General features: G+C 36.9%; 1 protein-coding gene across 2 annotated transcripts in view; it reads right to left on the bottom strand.

Annotated features, from left to right (window-relative positions):
* The window catches only part of LOC131044885 (uncharacterized), a 79271-nt gene extending 63483 nt beyond the window's left edge, over nucleotides 1–15788 (bottom strand). For both annotated transcript variants that reach the window (XM_057978359.2, XM_057978358.2), the window contains exons 1-2: nucleotides 15503–15788; nucleotides 12882–14048 (exon numbers count right to left, since the gene is read on the bottom strand). In XM_057978359.2, the coding sequence (XP_057834342.2) occupies nucleotides 12882–13775 (894 nt within the window). In that variant the 5' untranslated portion in view covers nucleotides 13776–14048; nucleotides 15503–15788. The remainder of the gene's footprint in view (nucleotides 1–12881; nucleotides 14049–15502) is intronic.
* Between the last annotated feature and the right edge of the window lie 8403 nt (nucleotides 15789–24191).

Here is a 24191-nt window from a genome sequence, read left to right on the forward strand (position 1 = left end):
AAGAAATTGTTGTATACATTCATATAGTAAACTCCAATAAAGATGTTTGATCATGTCTAAGATTATTAAATCATACAATCCATAATCTGAAAGATAATTTATGCAGTACAAATAAAATAGTAATGAGAGGTGTCATGTTTGGAATCTAAAAATTAATTTAATAAAAAGAAACAAGTGTAAATATGACTCTGATTAATTCTTAATATTTGTTAGTTAGATACAGATGATTCGAATTATATAGATTTAAATATAGCATGACTGTTCAACCCATGTACCCAATGTTAGAAACAGAATATATGCTCATGTTCTAACTATCATAGAGGCAGCTTTTAACTAACTTTGGACAACCATATTGTATTCTCCCTGAGTTATGGGAGAATTCTAAATTGCATATTTGATGCTGATAAATACCCTATTATATCCTACTTTATGTAAGTTGTTCTACCAGGGTTTCTATCTTGTCAATAAAGGGTTAATTTATCTAGTGTATATTGATTTGAATCTATGGTTATATTGCTTATCTACAGATCTTGTTGAGATCGTCTGCATCGGTGTTATTAATGCTGGAACCACACCAACAACAAGCTACACTTTATTTAGGACTTAAACTTCACTGAACTGGATTTGGCTATACCATACAAAATAATAATATTGTTTTGGTGTTACATTCCTTTTCATAGCTTCTTGTATCTGTAAGCAAATGGAAGCCTTTGCGAAAGAAATTAGTGTGTTAGAGATTCAAGAAAGTACCAATGCAAAAGTCATGAAGGGTGAAACTTATGACATACTGTGACAATGAAATCTAGATATTAAAGACACTTCAAGGATGAAGCTTGTCAACAGAGCAGGACATGTAATATGTCTAATACGCTATAATAATATATCAGTAAGGGGTATAAATTATCATCATGTGACCCTCAACGTGTATAAATGTCATACAAATTATACTAAACATCTATTTAAAATATAAATATGTTCTATCACTACAGTTTCCACATTCTTTTGTGGTCCAAACCACAATAAATAACAAGTCTATAGGAGAGAGAAAACATAGCCATCAGCATAAATAAGAGACTCTATAGTATTTGAATTTTCTATTAAAAAAAAAACTTGTATATAGATATGATTTGAGTCTTGAAATTTATTTCAACAGAATGCACCAATTTGAGAACTATTGTTGAGACTTTATTAGTTCCTACTAAACCCAAGGCCTATCATAAAGAGTTACTCTCTAGCAAATGAGCAACTATCATGTAGGATAACATCATAGCGCCTTCTATTAAGGAGCTGTAGACACCTTAAAAGTAGAAATTATTCTAGCATCACCTATCGCATATCCTCTTGTCCATTAATTAAATAAATTAAATAATTTATTTAATTATCGTAATCCATTTCCGTAAAGTCCTAATAAATAAATGTTACATTTATTTATTAATTATTCCCATTTCTATCTCACATGATTTAATCCCACCTTTTACACCCAAAATCCATAGAACAATTAAAAATCCCCCTTTTTAATCTTCACCCTCCATCTCATAACCAAATAACCAGCACCTAAAATTACATAAAACCTCAGTTACCAATTCTGGTATGAGTACCGAGACCAAGTACAACAAATGGAGTCAAGGTGGGGTGCCCCTGCCCACGAACCAAATTAATGCCTATGAAACCACACAAACCTTCATGACACACCATTTTCACATTTTTATCTATTAAAGGCACGAGCGCTTTTTTGTTTATGAAAATGTTTTAACAAACTTCATTTTTTCATATTTTGGGGGCAGCCCATGGGTTCACCTAGATTTGCCCCAGGTTCACTTAGGTTCCTTGTGAATCCTTCTATGAAGGACCCACAAGGAAATTGGGGTTCCCGAGAGGGACCCTAAGCAAACATAGTGGAGAACCAGTCCAAGACCCAAACCTGAATTGTACTCACATGGGTACAAAGGGATTATTTGAGGAACCTACTAACAGAGCATAAACCAATCAAAATTCCTCTGTTTATCTCCACCCCTCATCTCACAACCACTTCACCAAATTGATCCCAACCATTGATCATTTGATCTTGACCATTGATCAATCCAATCTCAAATCTATAAATCCACTCTTCCACAAGCCATTTTTTATATAGAAACTTGGTGACGCACCATCATGTTGCCACTACGAGATGGGCACCTTCGACATATTGACGAGGTGCTAGGAATTCTAGAAGCAAAGGCTTTGTTTGCAAAGAAGTCAAAGTACAAGTTTGCCATGATAGAGATCTTGTATTTGGGGTACATCATCAACACAAATTGAGTGAAGTGCATATGTATAAGATCAAGGCAATTTGAGACTGTCCTGCCCCGAAGACCTTGACACAACTAAGAGGATTCTTCACTTTGCAACTATTATAGATGATTTGTGAAGAGGTTGCTTTAATTGGCCACATCCTTAACTAATATAACAAAGGGAGTTTTGGTGGAATGAGGTTGCACAATAAGCATTTGACAAATTGAAATAAGTTATGAGCTCATGCCCCATATTGGCTATTATGGATTCCACCTTTCCTTTCACTTTGGAATATGATGCATTGAGAGAAGGAATTAGAGTCATGCTCGTGCAAAACAAACACATGATTGCATTCAAGAGTCAAAAACTCATAGAGGTGGAAAGGTGATTCTCTATATATGTAAGGAAATGTTGGCTATCATGCACACATCAATCTAATTTAGGCAGTAATTGGTGGGTGGCTAATTTCTATTCAAGACTAATCACAATAGCTTGAAGTATTTTCTCAAACAAAAGGATTCGAACAAGGCAGAAAAAGTGAGTAGGAAAACTTAAGTGTATGACCTTGACATTGAATATGTTAAAGAAAGATGTTGCTGTCGATGCTTTATCTAGAGAGCCAAAACTATATTCAATTTCTTACATCTCTACTATTGGAAGGCAAAAATCATAGCAAAATATGCTAAGAATGTGTTTGCAGCTAATGTATTGGAAGGGAAGTTGTTGGGTAACATGTACACAATTTGCAACAAACTTGTTCTCTACAACATTAGAATCTCCTTCGTGCCAAAATCTCGAGTGGAAGGATTTTATCAATTGATGAGCTAAAGGGGCTCTATAATGAATGGTTCATAAGGCACAACACTTGCTAAAGGTTTTGCAAATGGGGTTGCAAGCTAAGTGGGTTTAACCTTGGAGGAAACTCCATGGTTAAGCATGCTTGAGTTGGAGTAGTGTTGAGATGGGTGACCCCTCGAGAAGGCGCAATGCTTCACCTCTGTGAGCATCACCTAGATGCAATGAGTGCTAAGTGGACAATTCATTCTCATGAGAGATGGGTTCTTGTGAACCACTACTTATGAAACATGGGTCAATGAGTTTGACTCAAAAACTACATAGTTGAATCCTAATAACAATATCATTAAACAAACCTTCCCAAAAGGTCTTTTGCAACCCTAACCTATTCTAGAGCAAAAGTGGGTGAGTATTTCAATGGGCTTCATCACTAGACTTCCTAAAGTCTGAAGTAAGGACTACATATATATTGTTGTAGATAGACTCACAAAGTATGAACATTTCTTTGCAATTTCTTCAAACTTTAAGGCACCACAAGTTGCTGACCTGTTCTTTAAGGAAGTGTTGAAGCTCCATGGACTACCAAAGAGCATCATGAGTGATAGAGATGATCGTATCATGAGATTTGTTTTGGTAAGAGCTCTTCCTTTAGGCAGGGACCAAGATCACACCCAACACTATCACCCAATAACAAATGGCTAGATTGAGATTGTGAACAAATAGGTGAAAAGTTATTTGAAAATTATGTTGTTGATTAGCAAAAAACATGAATCAAATGGCTCATCTGGGGGAGCACCATTATAACACTACTTATCACATGTCAATCAAGATGTCGTTGTTCATGGCTTTGTATAGATATTAAGCCCACTTCGTTGATCTCATCTAGCGGACAACAAAGTTCCTCGGGAAAGTGATCTGATCAAACAAAGCTAAGACATTCTAAAGTTACTCAAGAATAATCTCCAACAAGTCATAATCAACAAAAGGTGCATGCAAACTACCATAGGATCAAGAGGACATTTGAGGTTGGAGACATGGTGTTTGTAAGATTGTGGCCATACAAGCAATCTTCTTTGAAGGCAAGTGGATCTAAAAAGCTCAAACCACATTTTTAAAAACCTTACAAAATTTGGATAAGGATTGGCAAAAGTTGTGTATGAGTCAACGCTGCTGAAAGGAAGTAATATTCACAATATCTTTCATGTCTTGTTTCAAAGGAGTGCTTGGTAAACATAGAGTGCCTTCAAACGAGTTGCCTTTGATTGATGAAGTAGGCAAGTTGATTCCAATTCTCAAAGCAGTCATGGATGTGAGGCAAGAGAAGTTAAGAACAAAGGTACCAAGGAATACTTGATTTGATGGAAAGATCTTCCCGTGGAGGATGCAACATGGGAAAGCCCTCGTATTTTGGAACATTTGAACCTATGATTGGTTGAGATCATGCAATTTTGAGTGGGGAGGGCTTGTCATGTCCCATTTCCAATTTACGTAGGTCTTTATATATTAGGTGTGTTCTTCTGTGTTTTCCCTAGTCCCACTTTCTATGAGTTTTCTCTTTTTGAGTAAGTCTTTCCTTCAACTCCACTTTTCCCTTCTTTCTATTGAAGTTTCAGACTTCTCCGTCCTATCATGCCTTCCATCCTTCCCCTAATCCACCACTGTATTTGTTGGATTTTCGGACTTGTCTTTACAGGCATGCTCATTGTTCAACCCCCAATGCCCCGACCTCTAATATGTGTTTTATGGTATCACTGCTCCTTGATCCCTAAAATTCCCACCTTTGCGTCCATTATCTTCTTGACTTCCCATCATGTGTCATAATATCACTAGTGGTTTGTTTTTGGAAAAATAACTTTCACAAGTAGAATCTTTCTTGCCCATAAACTTTGTTCAAATTTGAAGTTATAGGTTTACTTTGTGGTTGACTTGTTATTGTTTTGATGGATATAAACAATGAATTTGTCCTTTCTGCTACACATTACACAAATCTTTTTCCGAAAAATTGTTTTGAGCACCAAAGATTAAGCAAGAAGATCATAGGATATAAAACCATAGTGATTTCGAAGGGCAATCTGATATAGAGTTTGCATTGAACTTCGTTGGGCACGAATTTTAAGCACATTGTGTTGGTCCGATTTGCTATTGCTGTAGGTATGAACATGTTAGCTTACTATTGACATCGGTTGATATTGCAAATTCATTGAATGTAATACAATCATTATTGTAATAAGAAATAGATCAAGAAATTACATTTTCTATTTGTTGTTAATTGTAATAAGAAGACTGGGAATTATATATGCTGTCAATATTTAGAAATGTGACGATATTGCTGATGTGTAAACAGTGACTTACATCTGATTTATTTAATAAATTTGATTGAATATTAGAATCCAATTATTTTTCTCACAAACACCAAATGTTTGTAGAATCAGGTAAGCCAAATATATTTTGATCGGAACATTACACCTTAATTCCTTGTTTGTAGGCTAGGGTTTCCTTTGTCATCAATTACCTAAACCGAATTCCATCCTATCCTAAACTACCCTACAATCCAAACATCCCCATCACAATTAAATCAAATGCACGCAATCCTAATCCATGCAAACTTGCAAAGCATTCTAGCACATCATCCAAATGCATCTATCAATTTTGTTATCAGCCTTGCGGCAAACCTTGATCCATTTCACCCAAATTATCATCATCAAGATACCATTCACAATCCTCACGCTCTTATTGTCAACAATGCTATCATTGTAATCATCAATCAAATTAATCAACTTTCAACTTGACTATCCCTCTTTGTCTTTACATCATTTGTGCATTCTTGCTCGTTTGTATCATCGCTTGTTTGTATTTGTAACAGTCCTTGCAGCATCTCAACCCATAGATGGAACACTCGCAGAGTACTCGGCGAGTTTTAAAAACTCGTCAAGTTTTTGAGCTCTACGAGTTTTTACCACTTTAACTCGCAGCTAGAGTTTTTGCAAAAAACTCGCCGATTTTCCGAGTTTTTGCCAAAAAATCGCCGATTAATCGCAAAGAACTCGGCAAGTTTCTATAAAAAACTCAGCTAGACTAATTAAAGAGGCCCAAACATGTCAAAAATTTATCTATTTTTGTTTTTTCAGGTCAGATTCATTCTCTTTATCAGAATATATACATGAAATATAACATTTAAGTATAAGTGGCATTTCAATATGTCTTAGAGTGGTTTCAGATCTCTAGGAGTTATAATGCAAATTCTAGGTTTTAGAAGATCTTTTAATTTTTCAAACAGTCAAATTTCAGTAATCATTATGCTCCTATCAACATTCTCTCGCTCTCTCCATCTTACTCACTTTATCTGCCTCGAATTTTAGACCTATCTATCTCCCTATCACTTTTCCTCTATCCCCCTCTCTACCACACTCCATCTCACTCTCTCCTCTCTTTTCCAAGATCTAGACCTATCACTCTACCCCTCTTTTTCTCACCCTCAGAACCCAGCGAGGGGTGCTACTCTCAACCTAATTTTGATTTGCAGATGCTTGGTGGCAAAGTTGGGGTGGAAATACCCCAAATCTCAAAAAATTGCCCTCAGAATCTTATGTCAACCTTGTAGTTCATCCAATTGTGAGCTCAATTAGAGCTTGTTTGAAGCCATCGACATGAAGAAAAGAAGCAAGTTAGCTCAAAAACGCGTCAATGACCTTGTCTTTGTGCAATATAATCTTCGATTGCACGTAAGGAAGGTAGAGGAAGCGGCGGGTGGTCCACTTGACTTGGATGATATAGATCCTTACAGTGATTGGACATCACAGGAGCAACCTCCATTGTTTTCCGAGGATGACATCAATGATTTGGAGAGACAGGCCATGGAGGAGGAGGGGGGTGGATTTGGTTTCACACTGGATGACACTGAGGAGGAAGAGGAAGAGGATGAGGATGAGGAGTCATTGCCAATGCCACAAGTAGGTGTAGACATAGCTTCATCCAGGATGGAGGATGAGCTAGCCATACCGAGCGAGGAGGCACAGTCACGCCCACTGCAGACTTCTAGGACTAGACCCTCTAGTTCTACCTCTCCCCTAGTTTTTGCTAGAGCTAGGAAGAGGAAGTTGTAATTGTAATTTGTAATTATGTATTTACTTTTGGTTTTACAAAAACTATTTACCATTTTGCTTCCAAGATTCCAGCCATCAGCATTCCTCATGAGGATGCGATTTTGTAGACACTTTGCATTTAAATATATCTAGAATCAGCTTGTTTCTTTAGTGTTATCATTTATTGACTCATTGGATGCATCTTCTCATTAAATTTTGCAGAAAAAATGCATTTTTTATTAAATTTAAGCGTGTTTTTAAGTTGTCCAGTTTTTCGCCGAGTTTTTTTCCCAAGGGCTTGGCAAGTCGAGCCGAGTCGCGAGTAGTCCAACTATGTTCTATACCATGATGTCATTCAACATAATGTTTGCATGCGACCTTTTCTTTGGGGTCAATCATTCATGCATCTTCACCATATAATTTCAAGTGATAGATCAAATATCAGGATTCTCACACCAACCAGCATGACTATCATCCCGCCCCCTTTCATCCATCTCTTAAATCCATTTGCTTATCATTGTCCATCCATCCTTATGTATCCTTTTATCTTTTATCCTCCAATCCCTTTATCTATTTCAAGAACACACTCGTGTTCTTCAAACCTACATATCCTCTAGAGGAGGCATCCTACCTCCTTCCTTGTCATCACTCCCATCCTTCCAACAATTGGGCCATCTTGCCACCAATCCCCTCTCTCCCCTCTCTTCCAAAGCCACCTACTCTTCTTTGAAATGACATTGCTTCATCTAGTTGCAATGCAATCCCAAGGAAGGGCAAAATGTAGACACCTAAAAAATACACATTATTCTAACATCACCTATCTGATATCCTTTTTCCATTATTTTTTTTAACCAATCAATAGAGGGTAAAGGCCCTCTCTCATACATGTTAATATTTAAAACAAAAAGATTCCATAAATTAACCACAAAGTGGTGTCACAAACTAATCAAATAGACTGACACAAAAGCATAAATCAAGAAAAGTATCACATCATTAAAAGGGCAAGAAACAAAGCGCCCACACCATCTAAGAACCCAGAAATAAACCAATAATAGAGATGTGTGAAACGGACTAAGAAAACCCCAGAAAGATAACAACCCCAAACACAAAGAAACTAGATGATACCACCATAATCAAATCCATAAAAATTATCTTCCATTTAACCAAAGCAACCTGTTTGGCTAGGAACTTCACACAACTTCCTTTGCATTAGCAACATTAAATCTCTCTTGCTTAGGAGAAGACTTTTTTTTTTTACCTCAAGAGCTCAAGCACATTTACACCCGACTTAAAGGATGAACTCCCAACATCAACACAAAGAAATTTCTGAATGTCAACTACCCCCCGAACAAGCACCTCCAGACACCTTTCAATGATCCTCACTGCACTGACAAAAGCAAGGTTGCCGAGTTCAAAACCCATGACAGAAGAGATGCCAAACACTCCACCGAGACTTTATCAACCTTGTCATCCATGCTGGCTCTAAATTTATCCCAAATATAATAACAACCCAATGCCTTAGAGAGCTCCTTATCTCCCATAAGCAGAAGCAATTTTTTAACAAACGATGAAGAAACTTCAGGATTTACCCAATGTTGGACAGCATCATCAACACAATCACTCCCCAAAATTTTCACAATTAACCTCCATGTTATATCCCTAGGGTTTAACCAACTCCAAAATCACTGAGTTGGGGTTAGGGCACTACACATGATATAGATATGCAACACGGCAAATTTCAATGAACTAACGGTGAGCAAAAAACAGACTACAAATCACACACAGCTAGGTAAACAATGTACAGTAAATAGGGTGGATTGTAGATCTCTGATATAAGTTCAGGTTTAAATTCAAGAATGACTGCACAACAAGGAAACACTGCAGAAAATAGTCTGATTTACATTTTTTGAAGTAAATACAAGCCCACAAACCTTACCATGCTACTGTAATAACAGTTCTTGTATGGAAATCTGCCAATGGCAGTTCGGTTATCAGGTGGTAGCATCTAGGGTCTAATGTTGACTCATTACTCTTGTATTGTGCCCTAACTCTCCCATGATCTGGCCTCAAACTTGATAGATTTGGTGTTGATGTCCCCTTGGATCTGCAAAATATCTCATCCAGACCTCCTTGTGAGCATGAAACCCCTCAAAACAGCAATTTCTTGTCAAATCCTAAACATGGCATGGGATACCCTCCTCATATATGCACTGCTTTATCCTTGTGTCACCCATTCTGAGGCTGCAAAAGGACTGTAAGAGCTTCAAGACTCCACATCAGCTACAATCTGCACCGACCAAAGCTTGAGAAAGCCTCCACCAGCTGCATATTGCTCACACTGAGTTGAAATTGCTGATATAAGTGGCCCAGTGGCCAGTTGCTAGGCAAAAATGCCCAGTTCCTTCAATCTAACAATGGTGCTCAACCTGGTAGCACTAACTAGATTAGATTTGCAATTTTTGATCATAAAATAGCAAAGAATGAGAAGACTAGGCAAGATTCAAGACCATGGTTTTCATCCTAACCTTGTTCGGCAACTAGAGTTTGTATCCCAGCTGACCTGCTTGAGAAAAACGGAAACCTCAAAAATCATGCCAAATCCAGATAATAGCGTCCAGACACCAAAAACCAAATATATACCTGCTTCGACAAGGCACTGGGGCCCAAAATTTGGCACCTACTTTTGAAATTCAAATTTTACTTTTTTCTTTGTTATTTTATATTTATTATTATACTATTTATATTCTATTTTGTAAACATTTATTAATTAATATATTTACATGGTGTTAATAAACATCTTTATTATTTGTGTGATTGCACCAATTTTTGTCTCCCTGTTGTTTACTTTATCTTGAGCTCTCCTTTGGTTTTTTGAGCTCTCTTTAGGACTCTTTAGTCACTTCATTATTTTTTGTTTTCCCCATTCATGGGTCTGAAGCAATCTTCATTATTTTATTTGTTCATTTATTGGGAGTGGGCCCTAATCCCACAGTTTACCGTTCAAAAAGAAAAGCATCTTTATTAGACTGGGAATTGGCTGACCTAACTGGTAAGGGACGTGACACTCCATGACCTCATCTTCTTGAAAAAAGATCTTCCTTAGCCTTGAAACTGTAATCTCACCACAAAAAGACATCCATATTGAAGTAGAGTGGAGTTGTAGGGAAGGCTCCATGACATGTAGAACACTACAACAGAAAACTTCAATAAATTGAGAATAGAAAAGACAGCTTCAAATTAAATTTAGAATTCTCTTGAGTGGTAATGGATGTTATCATACACCAAGATAATTCCAACCACCTTGACGGATCATCAACAACCTTTAACATGTGGCATTGATCAATAGTCATGTTTGATAAAATTAAATGCCACCACATTTCCTTCTCTTAAAACAACATTGTATTGTAAAATTCAGAATGGAATCCTGTATGAGCTAAGACAACATCGAGATGTTCCTGATTTTCCGATTCAAAGAGTGTTGATTTCTTAAGCACAATGTAACAACTAACAACCATTAAGTCGCCTTTCATTACTCTATTATCCAAGTTACAAGCTTTAACCATCTGGAGGCTAAGAAGCAAAGCTTTGACCTCCATTTTGCTATTAGTCCCAAGGTGAAGTTTCTTTGCCACCACTTTTAATAGCTTACTAAAGGAATCCTGTATGACACAGCTAGTACCTGAGGGACCCGGATCCCAACAAGAGGCCCCATCAAAATTTAATTTTCACAAACCAAGCATTGGTGAGGACCAGTTGACTTGGAAGTGATCAATCTGAAAGTGTGAGGAAGTGGAAAGCCCATAAACAAGAACCTTTTCTCCATTAATCAAATAAATTGAAACAAGTTATTTGATAATCCTAACCCATTTCCCGAAAGTCCTAATAAATAAATGTAACATTTATTTATTTATTATTCCCATGTCTATCTCATAACCAAATAACCAACATCCAAAATAGCATAAAACAATTAAAAAATCCTCTTTGTATCTCCACTCCTCATCTCACAACCACTTAACCAACACGAGAATGACAATGGGTAAGGGAACTGGGTATGCCAGTATGGTACGCTATAATATATATATATATATATATACAGAGAGAGAGAGAGAGATAGAGAGAGAGATTCCAGTATGGTACATTTGACATACCTGATACGGGTGGAGAAGGCCTTAAGGGTGTAACCAGTAACATACAGATTCCCAACCATTGATCTAAGATCTCTCATCTGACCTTAACTATCAGTCAATCCAATCTCAAACCTAAAAATGCACTTATCCACAAGCCATTTTTCATATAGAAACTTGGTGATGCACTGTCATGCTGCTGCTGTGAACAACCGCACACCTTCCAACAGCAAATCTTGGAGCACAACCGCCTTCATGGTGCTACAGAAATCATGTAGGAGAAATTTTGTTTGATATCTTTCACTCATTTTTCACAATTTGTTGCTTAAAATAAAGTGTTTCTTAGATTTGTAATAGGTTTTATTCTTTACGGTTTTAATCTTGATTTGATTTCCTTTCTGGCTGTACACAGGAACCATACTGAAATATACTATTTATCCTCTACATGAATTTGTTTTTCTCTAATTATTTTTTTTCCCGCTAATCAATTACTTCTTATTTAAATCTTGATGTTATACTCAAGATAATACTTTTCTGCATACAAGTAAACAAAATATATTGCTTTCCAAACATCAGTGTGTGCAAAGTCCTTGAAAATGAACATAAAGCATCGTTTTCACTATGCATATTCAAATGAATTGCATCATATTGTTCATTTCAAAATTTTAGAAGGTGTAATCCAAACAAAATAAAATGTAGAATGTCTGTAAACTGCCATATAATAGATTAAGTGGAATTTTATGATTTTGCAATACTAGAAAAACTAGCAAGATTAAAGGGCAGCTATATCTAATATATTGTATATTGATTATATTTTTTAGATGAACCGACTATGAATGCACCTGTCAGGTCCATGATGAAAGAGAATCAAATATTTTACTAGTCAAGTATTAACAAATAACAAGGGATCAGATAAACTTAGAAGACAGAAGTTGTTTTTTACTTTTTAGAGAATCAAATATTTCACAAATAAAGCATTGAAAAAAATTAAAACAACAGGTAATTAAATCCCAAGCAAATTTTGTTTAATCATGGCCAAGATATACTAATAATTCAGAAATAGCAGGACACACAGAAACAAGCATACACTTCCAGACAAGGAAATGGAATGAAATTAATTGGAGGACTCATAGGAATGGAAACTATTGGGAAAGAGATTGCAATGCCTAATTAGTAATAATTCGAGCATTTTTGGTGTATGGTTGAGATTTTATAGATATATATTTTTGTTACATATTAGGAGACATGTATCTCCCTAGCTTCAGAGCTTCCCTGAGATTTCTGACTGGTGCTAAATTTTGCTCAAATGCCATATAAAAAATGCAATGCCTTCTTATACAAGCAAAAAGATGGGAGATGGTATCATCCAGAATAAACCATGGAGCATTAACAAATAGCAGAAGCACAGAAAGCTTCCATAGAATGGATACGATATGCAAACAATTACATTTAGCTTAAAGAAAAGGCAGCAACTAGTCAATATCAAACTGAAATAAAGGACATATGCTCAAATTCTAAGCCAAATAAAGCATACAAAATAGAACAGATTAAACTGGTATTTCACTTTCAAGAATTGCAGATTTTGCAACTGGAGGTTCAGTGAACTTACCAAACTCAACAAAACACTGAAAAATCCTGCCATTGCAATGACACTAAGAAAACTGCACCAAATAACAACAAAGAAGGAAGTTGTGCCCAAACGAATTACAGAGCCAAGACCCCTGAGACTACAGTCCAGCCACAACACAAGAAATAGTAAGGATAACTTTCCAAAATGCAGAAGCCATGAAGAAACTATGGGCCATGTATGATGAACCCAAGAGATCACAAAGTCTTTTGCTTGAAAAGCACTTGCAGACAATGCTATTAATATGGGCTTTTGCTGTTGGATCCACTCTGAAGCTTGCTTGAACCAGATGTAAGCCTGTGAAACTCTAATTTTTCTATCTTCATTGCCATTTGTATGTTCGGAGCTTCCACTTATCCCATTGACTATGTTTTCTTCAATCCCTGAGTGTGACGAACTAGTAGATTGGGTAGCAATATCTGGGCCACAACTTTCTACATTTGTCATCCTCTCAACATGTTCCACAGGCTCGCCAACAGTGCTTCCATCTGAATTTGCAACAGGTTCTCGCCCTCCAACTTCTCCAGAACTACTTACCCCTTTTGACATAGAATAAGGCGCTTTTGCCCCTGATCCCCTAGACATTGCAGGCCTTCCTTTATTTGTATTGGCATCTGTGTGTCCTGAACCCTTTTTACCATTCTCTGAACCTCCACCCTTGTGTGATTTATTTCTAGAACTACCATTTTGTTTTCCTCGACATTCACTATTCTGACCATTCTCTTTGTTAAAACCAGAACTCTCAGATATAACTGAAGTTTCAGGCTTCAAGCCCTTCTTTTTGAAGGGTGTGTCAGCTGATTCTGGAGATGCAACTATATCTACTGAGGCATTCTTTTCAGGACCATTACCACGCAAGTTACTTTTTCTGGCCATGAAACCTACAGCTTCAAACACTGTGAGCTATCATGTGACTGATTTGCCTCTACGGGCTTCTTCAGCTGCAAGAACTTCAAATTTATCTATGACAGTCCACTGAATTGTACGGATCAAGAACATTGACCGAGTAAGCTCAATTTGATTTCATAGCTAGTAGCAATTTTTCTTTTGTATAACTGCTTCCGTCATTTGAAAGGAGAAATGTCGCAGCACTGAAGCAAGGGACTAGCTCAATATCTTGCATTTGCTATCAAGTTCGTACTCAACAGACTGAATAGAAACATACCAATAAAGGATAAGAAAACTGAGCACATTTTTAATTTGATGTTTCTACATAAACTATCTGCAAAACAAAAAATACCGAGAGTATTTCTTTTCGGGCAAAAACTTATGGTAATTAGAAAAAGACCAATTAAACCAAAAACACATAATCAATCTGCATTTTAGTCAAACAGAACCCATTCTATCAATTGCTTACTTGAAGACCTACTCAAATTTGCATAGAATCTATGAAAGCCTTCCCATTATTGAAATAAAAATTAAAAACTGACCATCAATTAGATGAACTAATCCCAAAGAGTGCAGAATCAAGAACGTGAGCTTACCATAATCATAAAATCAATGCCAAAACTACCACCCACTAAACAAACAAATCAAGTTTCCTTTCCCAATTATTAATTACCACATTAATTTTGTATCCACATTTTTGTACTTAAAATTCCCATGGGCATCACATAGTAAAGAATACCGCCCCCTATTGTCCCAAAAAGTTGACAAACACACATACAAATCTTCCCAAAATCCAAACATCTAATCCAGCTGAAACGTAAGATTCTGGACCAAACAGATAGAAATAAGCAACCTATGAATACCAGATTACATAATACAGCAGAAATACACAAATCTTTCATAAAATAGATTCTTCACTCTTAAATTGTTTTGCCTATATTTCAAGGCGACAAATCATCAAAATGTATAGCTCCGCCACCAGAGGAAGACAACTTATAGTTCTTATTGACCGTATTTCTCAGATTCATTTGACTCTTCGTCCAATATTTGTCAGAAATAACTAAATAGAAAATTAAAATTTACGAAAATTCAATTTTCAAAACCCAGTCTACTGCACAGAGCTAAAGGAACTGGCTATTAGGAGGGGAAAAAAGAATTGAAAACGTACTAACGCCAAGCACATTGAATCAAATAAATGGCTATTCTAGACACAATATTGACCGAGCCCAAATATCAACTTACACTTTGAAATTACCAGTCAAAAATACTAATTATGTACAATCAGTTTTTCTCAAAATAAATTTCTTAAAAACCTCTACAGTACAAAATACAGATTTTATTGTTCTACAGGCAGTAACGAGACCAAAAAAATCAATTACTGTTTTAAGAAATACCAGTCAATAACCATAATAGTGAACACTTAATTTATTTTTTTGAAAACAATATTGCTTAAAACCTCCGCAGAAGCACGGAGCTTTAAAAATACACTTCGGCTATACAAAAAATCGATCATGTATAATTAAACATTTTCTTTACACAGAAAGTTCCAGAATACATTTACATTTTTTGAAACCCTAGCTGGCGGCGACAATAACAATAAAACCCATTCAAAAAACACGCGATTGAAATCAATACAGAGCTTCAAAACCTGCAAACAAAATCTGCCAATTAAGGACATTATGACTAGAGAAGAGCGAAATTTTGCAACTATTTACCTGTAATCACAAGCTAGGCAGAAAAATAATATTATGTTGTTGAAACAGGGTTGCCATGTACAAATGAGTGCTTATAGCAAGCAAAGTGTATACGTTTGTAATGAAAACATTGCAGAAAAGTGGCTGTAATTGAGGAACTTTGTCAGGTATTAGTGAACGCACTGGTCATTTGCAAAATCCTTATCCCTCATCATAACGATTTAGTTTTTATTATTATTATTATTTTTCATTTTTTCTCAAGGGAGAATAAATGAGCCCCTGTATTAGCGGGTGGATATTTGGTGGCCCACCTACAACATAAGATCAAAGTATTGTTGTCATGTGTTGGACCGTATGCATATGTCTGCCTATTTTTACTATTATTATTCTCAATGAGTTTTCCGAAGTTTGTGTTGGAAGTGTTTTTACTTCACATCTATAATGATGAAAATTGCATATGCACTTTTCTCCCGTGTTTTTGGCACTTTTCCCCCTTGTTCTTGGGCACTCCTCTTGTTGGGTTAATTTTGATGCATTTGTTTTTTTTATGATTTTTTATGTATTTGGGCACTCCTCTTGTTGGGTTAATTTTGATGCATTTGTTTTTTTTATGATTTTTTATGTATTTGGGCACTCCTCTTGTTGGGTTAATTTTGATGCATTTGTTTTTTATGGAAATTCAATTGAGTGATAATGCGCTGGAGTTTATAGGTTAAAACCTTTTCGGCTAAGAGCTAAGGACTGAGGGATGTCTATTTAATCAAATTCACCTCGGGCACGATGTCAACCCCATCCCTTTTGATGTCAGAGTCTTGCACTCAACAAGACTTGATGGGCTCATTTGGAGTCATTCAACTTGGAGTCATTTGTTGATACTTCCATTTGTATTATTTTAATATATCAATATTGATTTTAAATTTGAATATTAAAATTGGATCAAGTTTTTTTTAATTGAAACAATGTAGAAGGACTATCTGAATGTGCTTTTGGATTTGATTGTGTGAGTTTTTTTTGCATCAACGTTTCGGATCACACTCCATTATCCATCATTAGGATGATAAGAGAGCATGAGGAGAAGAAATCTAGAAGCACATTCAGACAATCTCGTGGATTGTGGAAATCTACTCACTTTAATATAAAAGGAATTATAGAGATGAAGACAACTAGCATGTTATCAAGAAGATAAAAAACAATTAGACAACCACCATCTTAAATAAATAAAAAAATAGAGTAGAAGCAAGAAGAATGTTTTTCTCGTACCTCACAAATCAAGCAAAAGAGAAATATTAAATTTCTAAATTTTAGCATACATTGTTGTTGTTTAGAACACAAGGTATCCTTTTTACGGAGCTATAAAATTTGAAATTTAATCTCATCTAAATGATAATTGATTGTATCATCATGGAGCTATAGAATTTGACATTTGATCTCAGTTGAATGACTATTGATCTTAACATGTTATTTGGGGACCCTTGCAACTAAGAACATGGAGATATTAAGATCTATGAGTTTAAGTGCAAAATGTTTCATTTACCACCTTTGGAGTTGTATTAAAAAATTCATTTATTTTTTATGTACTAATAAGCGTTGGTGTGGTTTTCGTTGAGAGTTAATATATAATTTGATTTTTAATTTTATTATTTTAAGGTATAAGTTTTGATTTTCAGTTTTTTGTTTTTTTGTTTTTCTTTGTATTCATAATTTGTGAGATTGATATGGGTCAATGTATAATTTATGGAAATAAATATATACGTTCATATTCAAATTTAAAAATTGGGCCATGTTTCGTCTATCTTTTTTTTTGTATTGAAACAATGTCGAAGAAATTCCATAGAAGAAGGCAACTAGCATGTAGGTAATAAGATTTAAAATAAAAATAAAAACAATTAGACAACAACCAACCCAAATCAAACCAAAATAGGATAGAAGCAAGAAGAATGGTTTGCCCACAACCCACATATATAGTAAAAACTGAGCAAAAGAAGAAGAGTAAATTCTAAATTTCAACATACATTATCTGAACATTTGATGCATCCTACATGCAATCAAATTATTCAATGGAAACCTTATTCATTTATTATACATGATATATACATAGGTATTTGTTGAGGAAAGAGAATCAGCAGTTCATTTCCATTTAACTATCCCATATATCGCATACTTCTCAAATCCAAATGCACTTCTATCTAACGTTTCATAGAATCCAAAAAGTTACCAATACATTTCATCCTATTAAAAAAAATCATTTACTCAACTAATATCAACATTATCTAGTTGTTTGCTAAGTCTAGTGCACTTCTCTGTGATATCCTCCCTTGCACACACTATCAAAGGTTCGAAGTGAACAAGATAGAAACAACACTTAACACAAAACGAGGGCCCACAATACTCATCATTCAAAATGATCGCTATAGACAACAACAAAAAAGAAGGTCCAAAAGAAAGGAATATCAAATTCAATGTCAAATCACGAAAAATGCCGACAAAATCCACAAGAAATAAAGTGTGACAGGTGCCACCGTAAAGAACAAAATAAATGAAGGAAAAAAATTTAAATCCAAAAACCAAATTAACTCCAATGACACTTCATTCAATCACTAAATAACTCAAGACAATATAGCTAACTCATCCAAATCTACATCACGAGGTGACCATTATCTGTCACACCAAAGGGAATAACCGCTACATAGCCACCAAGGATACAATGCCCTGGATGTGTTAGAGAGTGCACACCAGACATTTAAGACCATAAATTTATTTATATATCCAAATTATTTTATTATCTTTGATGCAATGCAATCTTTTATGAAAGTATAAACAATTATTCTTAATGAAGAGGGCATATACTAGGAAAAGATAAAGTGTCTCACACAAGTTCTTCAATTACACCTCATAATCTACACTAAATAATTCTTATACACATAATCCAAACACTTCAGCTTCTATTCATAAAGAAATTAATGTATTATTCCAACGTAACAAGTAAATACTATAAGCATGGCATTAGTTAAGAGGATATACACAATTTCTCTCACTCTATAGCATTAATCATTTACATAGTGAAAACAATCTTTAACATACTAGAAATTACAGAGCAAGGCAAGACCGCATAGAATCATTTTAAAATACTCGCAACGAAGAGGCATGTATAACGAATGAATAAAAGTGTTGCACACAATTACGATTTCTAGAGAGGATTAAGATGAGAATACAAAGCATGAATTTCTAAAATCTCCAAGGTTCCAGTTACCCTTTCCAAACACAAATCTCAAGAACAACTCAAGTTACAAAGAACATCATAGTACACCATGCAAGACTAAGAGCAACAACTTTAACTAGAGATCCCAGTGTTTGCAACATGGGCTCTGATACCAGATGTAATGCCCGCCAAAATACCCTAGAGAAATTAACCAACTAATATACAATACAGATAAAAATAAATTAAAAAACATCATCTATTACAACATATACCACTATCTACTCATATGCATTTACATCCATTGGTAAGATAAACAAATAACCATCACGATCATAATCACCAAAGCACTATACACAAGTGGAAAAAAATACAACTCTACAATTAATCTTCATTAGGGTATCTCAACATCATCGCTCACAACATCACCAAGAACATATCAACATAAGCATAACATCACAATTGCTACCATAATCCAATGCATTCTATTTCAACTAACATTTCTCTTCCCATGCCTACATAAGATACCTCACTAATCTATCCATTATGGTTCCATTCATTAATAACGTGAATACCAATAACTCCCTCTTAAATTTATTTTAAGAGCACCAATCTAATTTTTCCTAGTCTCAATCACTTATTCAATAACATCTTCATTATCATTCCAATTTCGATATTATCTACCGCATACCATAAACATTCATATATCACAATATGCACTTACATAGAATCAATTCCTTTATTTCCATAAATGAACAATATCGAAATACAACAAGATACAACATTAAGTTATCTTACAAGTATCAAGACCATAGCCTACTACATCTTATACCAATACAAAAACATTATCCTTTATATCAAAGAGTATAGCTCTCATCAACAAGTACAATTACATCATGAATTGTACAAGATACATGTGCCATATGAATCATATACATCAATCTGCTATAAGAATCCTTCCAAAGTTGAAGAGATATAGAATCCATATCCACGCACAAGAGCATCCAACAAAGAACATCCCAATGGAAGAAGGCATCAAACCACCTGACCATATGGAACCATAAGGAACCACACCCAATGCTAGGAGATGATACAAGATCTCACACACACTCTAGATCTAGGTTGAAACCTAACAACCAAAGGATAACACTCCACATATCACGCAGCTAAAATCAAGCTCAATATAAACATAAGACCTCCAAAGGCTACTCACAAATCAAAACTCAAGGTGCTAGGACCTACATGTAGGGAAAGAGTGTCATCGCATGCAGTCATAATGGGAATCTGGGAACTAGTCCCGACATCCATAATGCCCATGCAAAGCCATCTCACCCTCGAAGGAGTAAGGGATATTAGCTTACCTAGATCACCAAGGCCTTCCCAATCCTATCCCGAATACTACCCCTGGGCAAGGCATTAGGGCCACCATAACCATTTCTTATCTCATTATGGTGATTTACTATTACCCAACCCTCCTAGAATCAATTAATTTAAATTGTCACTTGATTACAAGGTAAACTCCCAATAAGATATTCTAGCGGTCTAGACCCTGAGTAACCTGGTTGTCTACTCCCCATGACCCTAGTCACTCACTTGGAAGCCCACTCCCCCTAGCATGCACCTAGACCTTAGGGTGAAACACATACAAAAACATAACATGACCTAGAGCTCTCAACAACAAATAACCTAGTTATCCAAGGTTCTCAATTAGATAAAGATCAACAAATGAATTCATGGCAACCTCACAAGTGTTATCGAGAAGATAAAAAAACAATTAGACAACCACCATCTTAAATCAAAATAAAATAGGGTAGAAGAAAGAATAATGTTTTGCTCATACCCCACAAATCAAACAAAAGAGAAATATTAAATTTCCAAATTTTAGCAAACATTGTTGTTGTTTAGAACACAAGGTATCCTCTTTACAGAGCTATAAAATTTGAAATTTAATCTCATCTAAATGATAATCGATCGTATCATCGTGGAGCTATAAAATTTGACATTTGATCCCATCCAAATGACTATTGATCTTCACATGTTATTTGGGGACCCCTTGCAACTAAGAACATAGAGATATTATGTGTTATACGAGTTTAAGCACAAATTATTTCATTTACCACCTTTGGAGTTGTATTTAAAAATTCTTTCTTTTTTTTTATGTATTAATAATCATTGGTGTGGTTTTTATTTAGAGTTTTTTTGAATAAAAGGGGTAAAAACTTTATTGAAACTCAAGAACAAGAATTACAAAGAGAGCCAGAGCCCCGGGCCCCAGGGTAGAACCAACAAGCCATCCCCACCACAACCAACAACCTAATCCTCCATATCCCCAATAAAAATCTTCTACAATTCCTGAGATTGATCCTCAGAAAGATGCTCCCAACTTTCAACCTTCCAATCACTACCATGTTCTGAGGCCCACTTTGCCAGACAATCAGCTACTCTATTCCATTCTCTAGGGACGTGGATAAAGGCCACCTACTCCATTAAAGAACTAATATGGAGAATCTGCTGAACAATCCCTGTCAACTGCCACTGAATCCCATTATCCTTCTACTCATTAAACAAGTTAGCAACAATTTGTGAGTCTGATTCACAAATCACTTGCCTATGACCCTGCTCCCAAGCCCGTTCAAGGGCGTAGAGAATTGCAAATCCCTCCATACAATTATTAGAGTGCCTCCCTTTATGAACCGAAAATAGGAAAACAACCTCCCCCCTGCTATTCCTGCCAACAACCCCAACACCAGCTGGGCCAGGGTTACCCCTAGATGAGCCATCAGTGTTAATCTTGATAATCCCATCCTGAGGGGGTATCCACCTTCCCACCCTTTGAACCTTCTTCGAAGCCCTTCTACCTCACCTGACACAAGCTGAGGTCGGAGACAGCTCTTGCAAGCCAAACCTACTCACAATGTCTGCCTCATCTCTATTCAACGGAAAGTTCACCTCACATTTAGCTTCCACTAACTCCCAGATCATGGCCATGATCCTATTCTAAACTTGCTGAACAAACATTCTGACCTCACGAAAGATCCTTATGTTCCTCTCGAGCCAGATCTGCCACAGAATGAAGATGGGCCCGATATACCAGACAGTCTGGAGGAAGGAGGACATGATAGGAGGTCTGCCCAAACTACTCCAGAACTCCACCAGAGAATTAGCATGGACACACAAATGCTTCCACACTCCCCACCAATAATGCCAAATAAGCATCGAGAAGGGACATTTGAAGAACAAGTGTGAGGAATCTTCCTCCCCATTACCGCACATAACACAAATAGAAGGCCCCAAGAATCCCCGCTTGCGAATATTATCCCAGGTTAGACATTTATTCAGAGCCAAGGTCCAAGCAAAACAGTTACACTTCGCCCAGGAAACCTTATTCCACACCTATTTCCACCAGTTCACCTCCCCTTCTTCCAAACCTCGGTTCAACAATTCCTGGTATCCACTAGCTACCGTAAAAACTCCCTTAGGATTTTGGGACCAAGCAAGCCCATCCCTTCCCTTGAGGAAGCTGCAGTGTCTACTCACCAGAATGCCCTGCAACTCTGCACACTCATCCTCCATCCCAGCAACCGGCCACTCATTAGGAGTTTTCCACTGCTCCAAATCCAGCCTACCACACCTATAAGCAGCCTTAAAGTCACTCACCCTTGACCAACCCACCTCCAAAAACCTTTGGCTCAGATTCACAAGATGAGGGAACTAATCAAGGATGGGAGGATAACCATCCCATGAATCTTTCCAGAAAAGGACCTCTTCCCCCCTCCTACAGATCCAAAAAGCCCAAACTTAATGAGAGCAGCCCCCCTCTTGAGAGTGACCCAAATTGAAGAGCCCTTTCCCTCAAGCGGATACCCAGGGATTTCCTCCATTGGGATCCTCATCATATATTTGTTGGCCAAAATCCTAGCCCAGCCACGATCCTGTTCCACACACTACCTCCAATACAATTTAGCAGCCAATGCTTCCCTAAAAAGAGTAGATTGCCTTAGACCAAGTCCCCCCGACTGCTTCGGGGTGTACACTAAGTTCCAATTAACCAGACTCCATTTGGATGAGGAAAGATTGCCTAGCCAGAGAATCCAATCCCTTCAAGAACCACTTAGGAGCCACATGAAGCATGCATCGATAGATCGAAAGAGCCTAAACCACCGACTGAATCAGTTGAACCCTCCCAGCAAAGGAAAGCCATATGTGAGTCCAGTGATCAACCTTTGTGCAGAATCTATCAAGAATGCCCTGCCAAGACTCCCTAGGAGGTTTGCCAGGAGAAATAGGAATACCCAAGTAGATCAAGGGCAAGGAGCCAACTTGGAATCTTAATATAAGTGCAATCCTCCTTTGAACAGCTTCAGGAGTGTTAAAGAAGATGATAGAAGATTTATTCTCATTGATCAACTGGCCCGAGGCCTCGAGATAAACATCCAGGGCCTTCCGCAAATTAGTAGCTTCTCTGACCCGAGCCAATCCCATAAGGGTTGTGTCATCCACAAATTGCAAATGTGACTGCAGCTGGAGGTCATTACCCCATCTCCAACCTTGAATAATACCTAGCCCCACATTTTTCTTAATCAACCTCCCCAACCCCTCAACCAACAGAATGAATAAATAAGGTGAGAGAGGGTCCCCCTGGCGAAGACCCCTGGAAGCACCAAACAGCTCAGTATGGTCTCCATTAATAAGAACAGAGAAAGAAGTAGTCGTAACATAGCTCATAACCCACTAAACCCACTCATCAGCAAAACCAAAGGCCCTGAGGATCTTTTGAAGGAAGGACCACTGGACTCTATCGTACGCCTTAGCCATATCCAGCTTGATAAACATAGCTTTTTCCTTGGATGAAGCCATGGAATGAATGGTCTCTGTAGTAATGACCACACCATCTAGGATTTGGCGACCTTCCACAAAACCACTTTGCTCCTCTGAGATGACATTCCCCAGGGACTTCTTCAATCTCTCCGCGATAAGCTTGGAGATGATCTTATAAACCACATTGTAGAGAGAGATAGGTCAGAACTGACCTAACCGATCAACCCCTTCACACTTGGGGATAAGAGAAATGAAAGTCGCATTCAACGCCCTAAGAATTTGCTTGTTCCTCTAGGACTCCTAGACCACCTCTAATAAATCCAGTTTGATAATATCCCAGAACTCTTGAAAGAATTCCACCAGGAACCCATTTGGGCCAAGAGCTTTTCCTTTCCTCATGTGAAAGACAATCCTTTCTAGCTCTTCCAATAAGATAGGACACAAAAGCTGCCCATTCATCTCCCCCATGACCAGAGATGGATTGCAATCAAGAACTTGATTCTCCGCCACCGAATCCCCCGGGGGGTCCTCCCTAAATTGGGCCTGAAGGAACTGTAACGCCTCCCTAGAGATCTCCTGCAAGGACACACACTGCTCACCTCTATCGTTGACCAAAACAGGGATAGAGTTACCATGTCTTCTTGCTTTTACTGAGTTGAAGAAGAAAGCAGTGTTCTTGTCCCCCTCCTTCAGCCA

This window comes from Cryptomeria japonica, chromosome 1 (assembly GCF_030272615.1).
Source record: "Cryptomeria japonica chromosome 1, Sugi_1.0, whole genome shotgun sequence".
Lineage (NCBI taxonomy): Eukaryota > Viridiplantae > Streptophyta > Pinopsida > Cupressales > Cupressaceae > Cryptomeria > Cryptomeria japonica.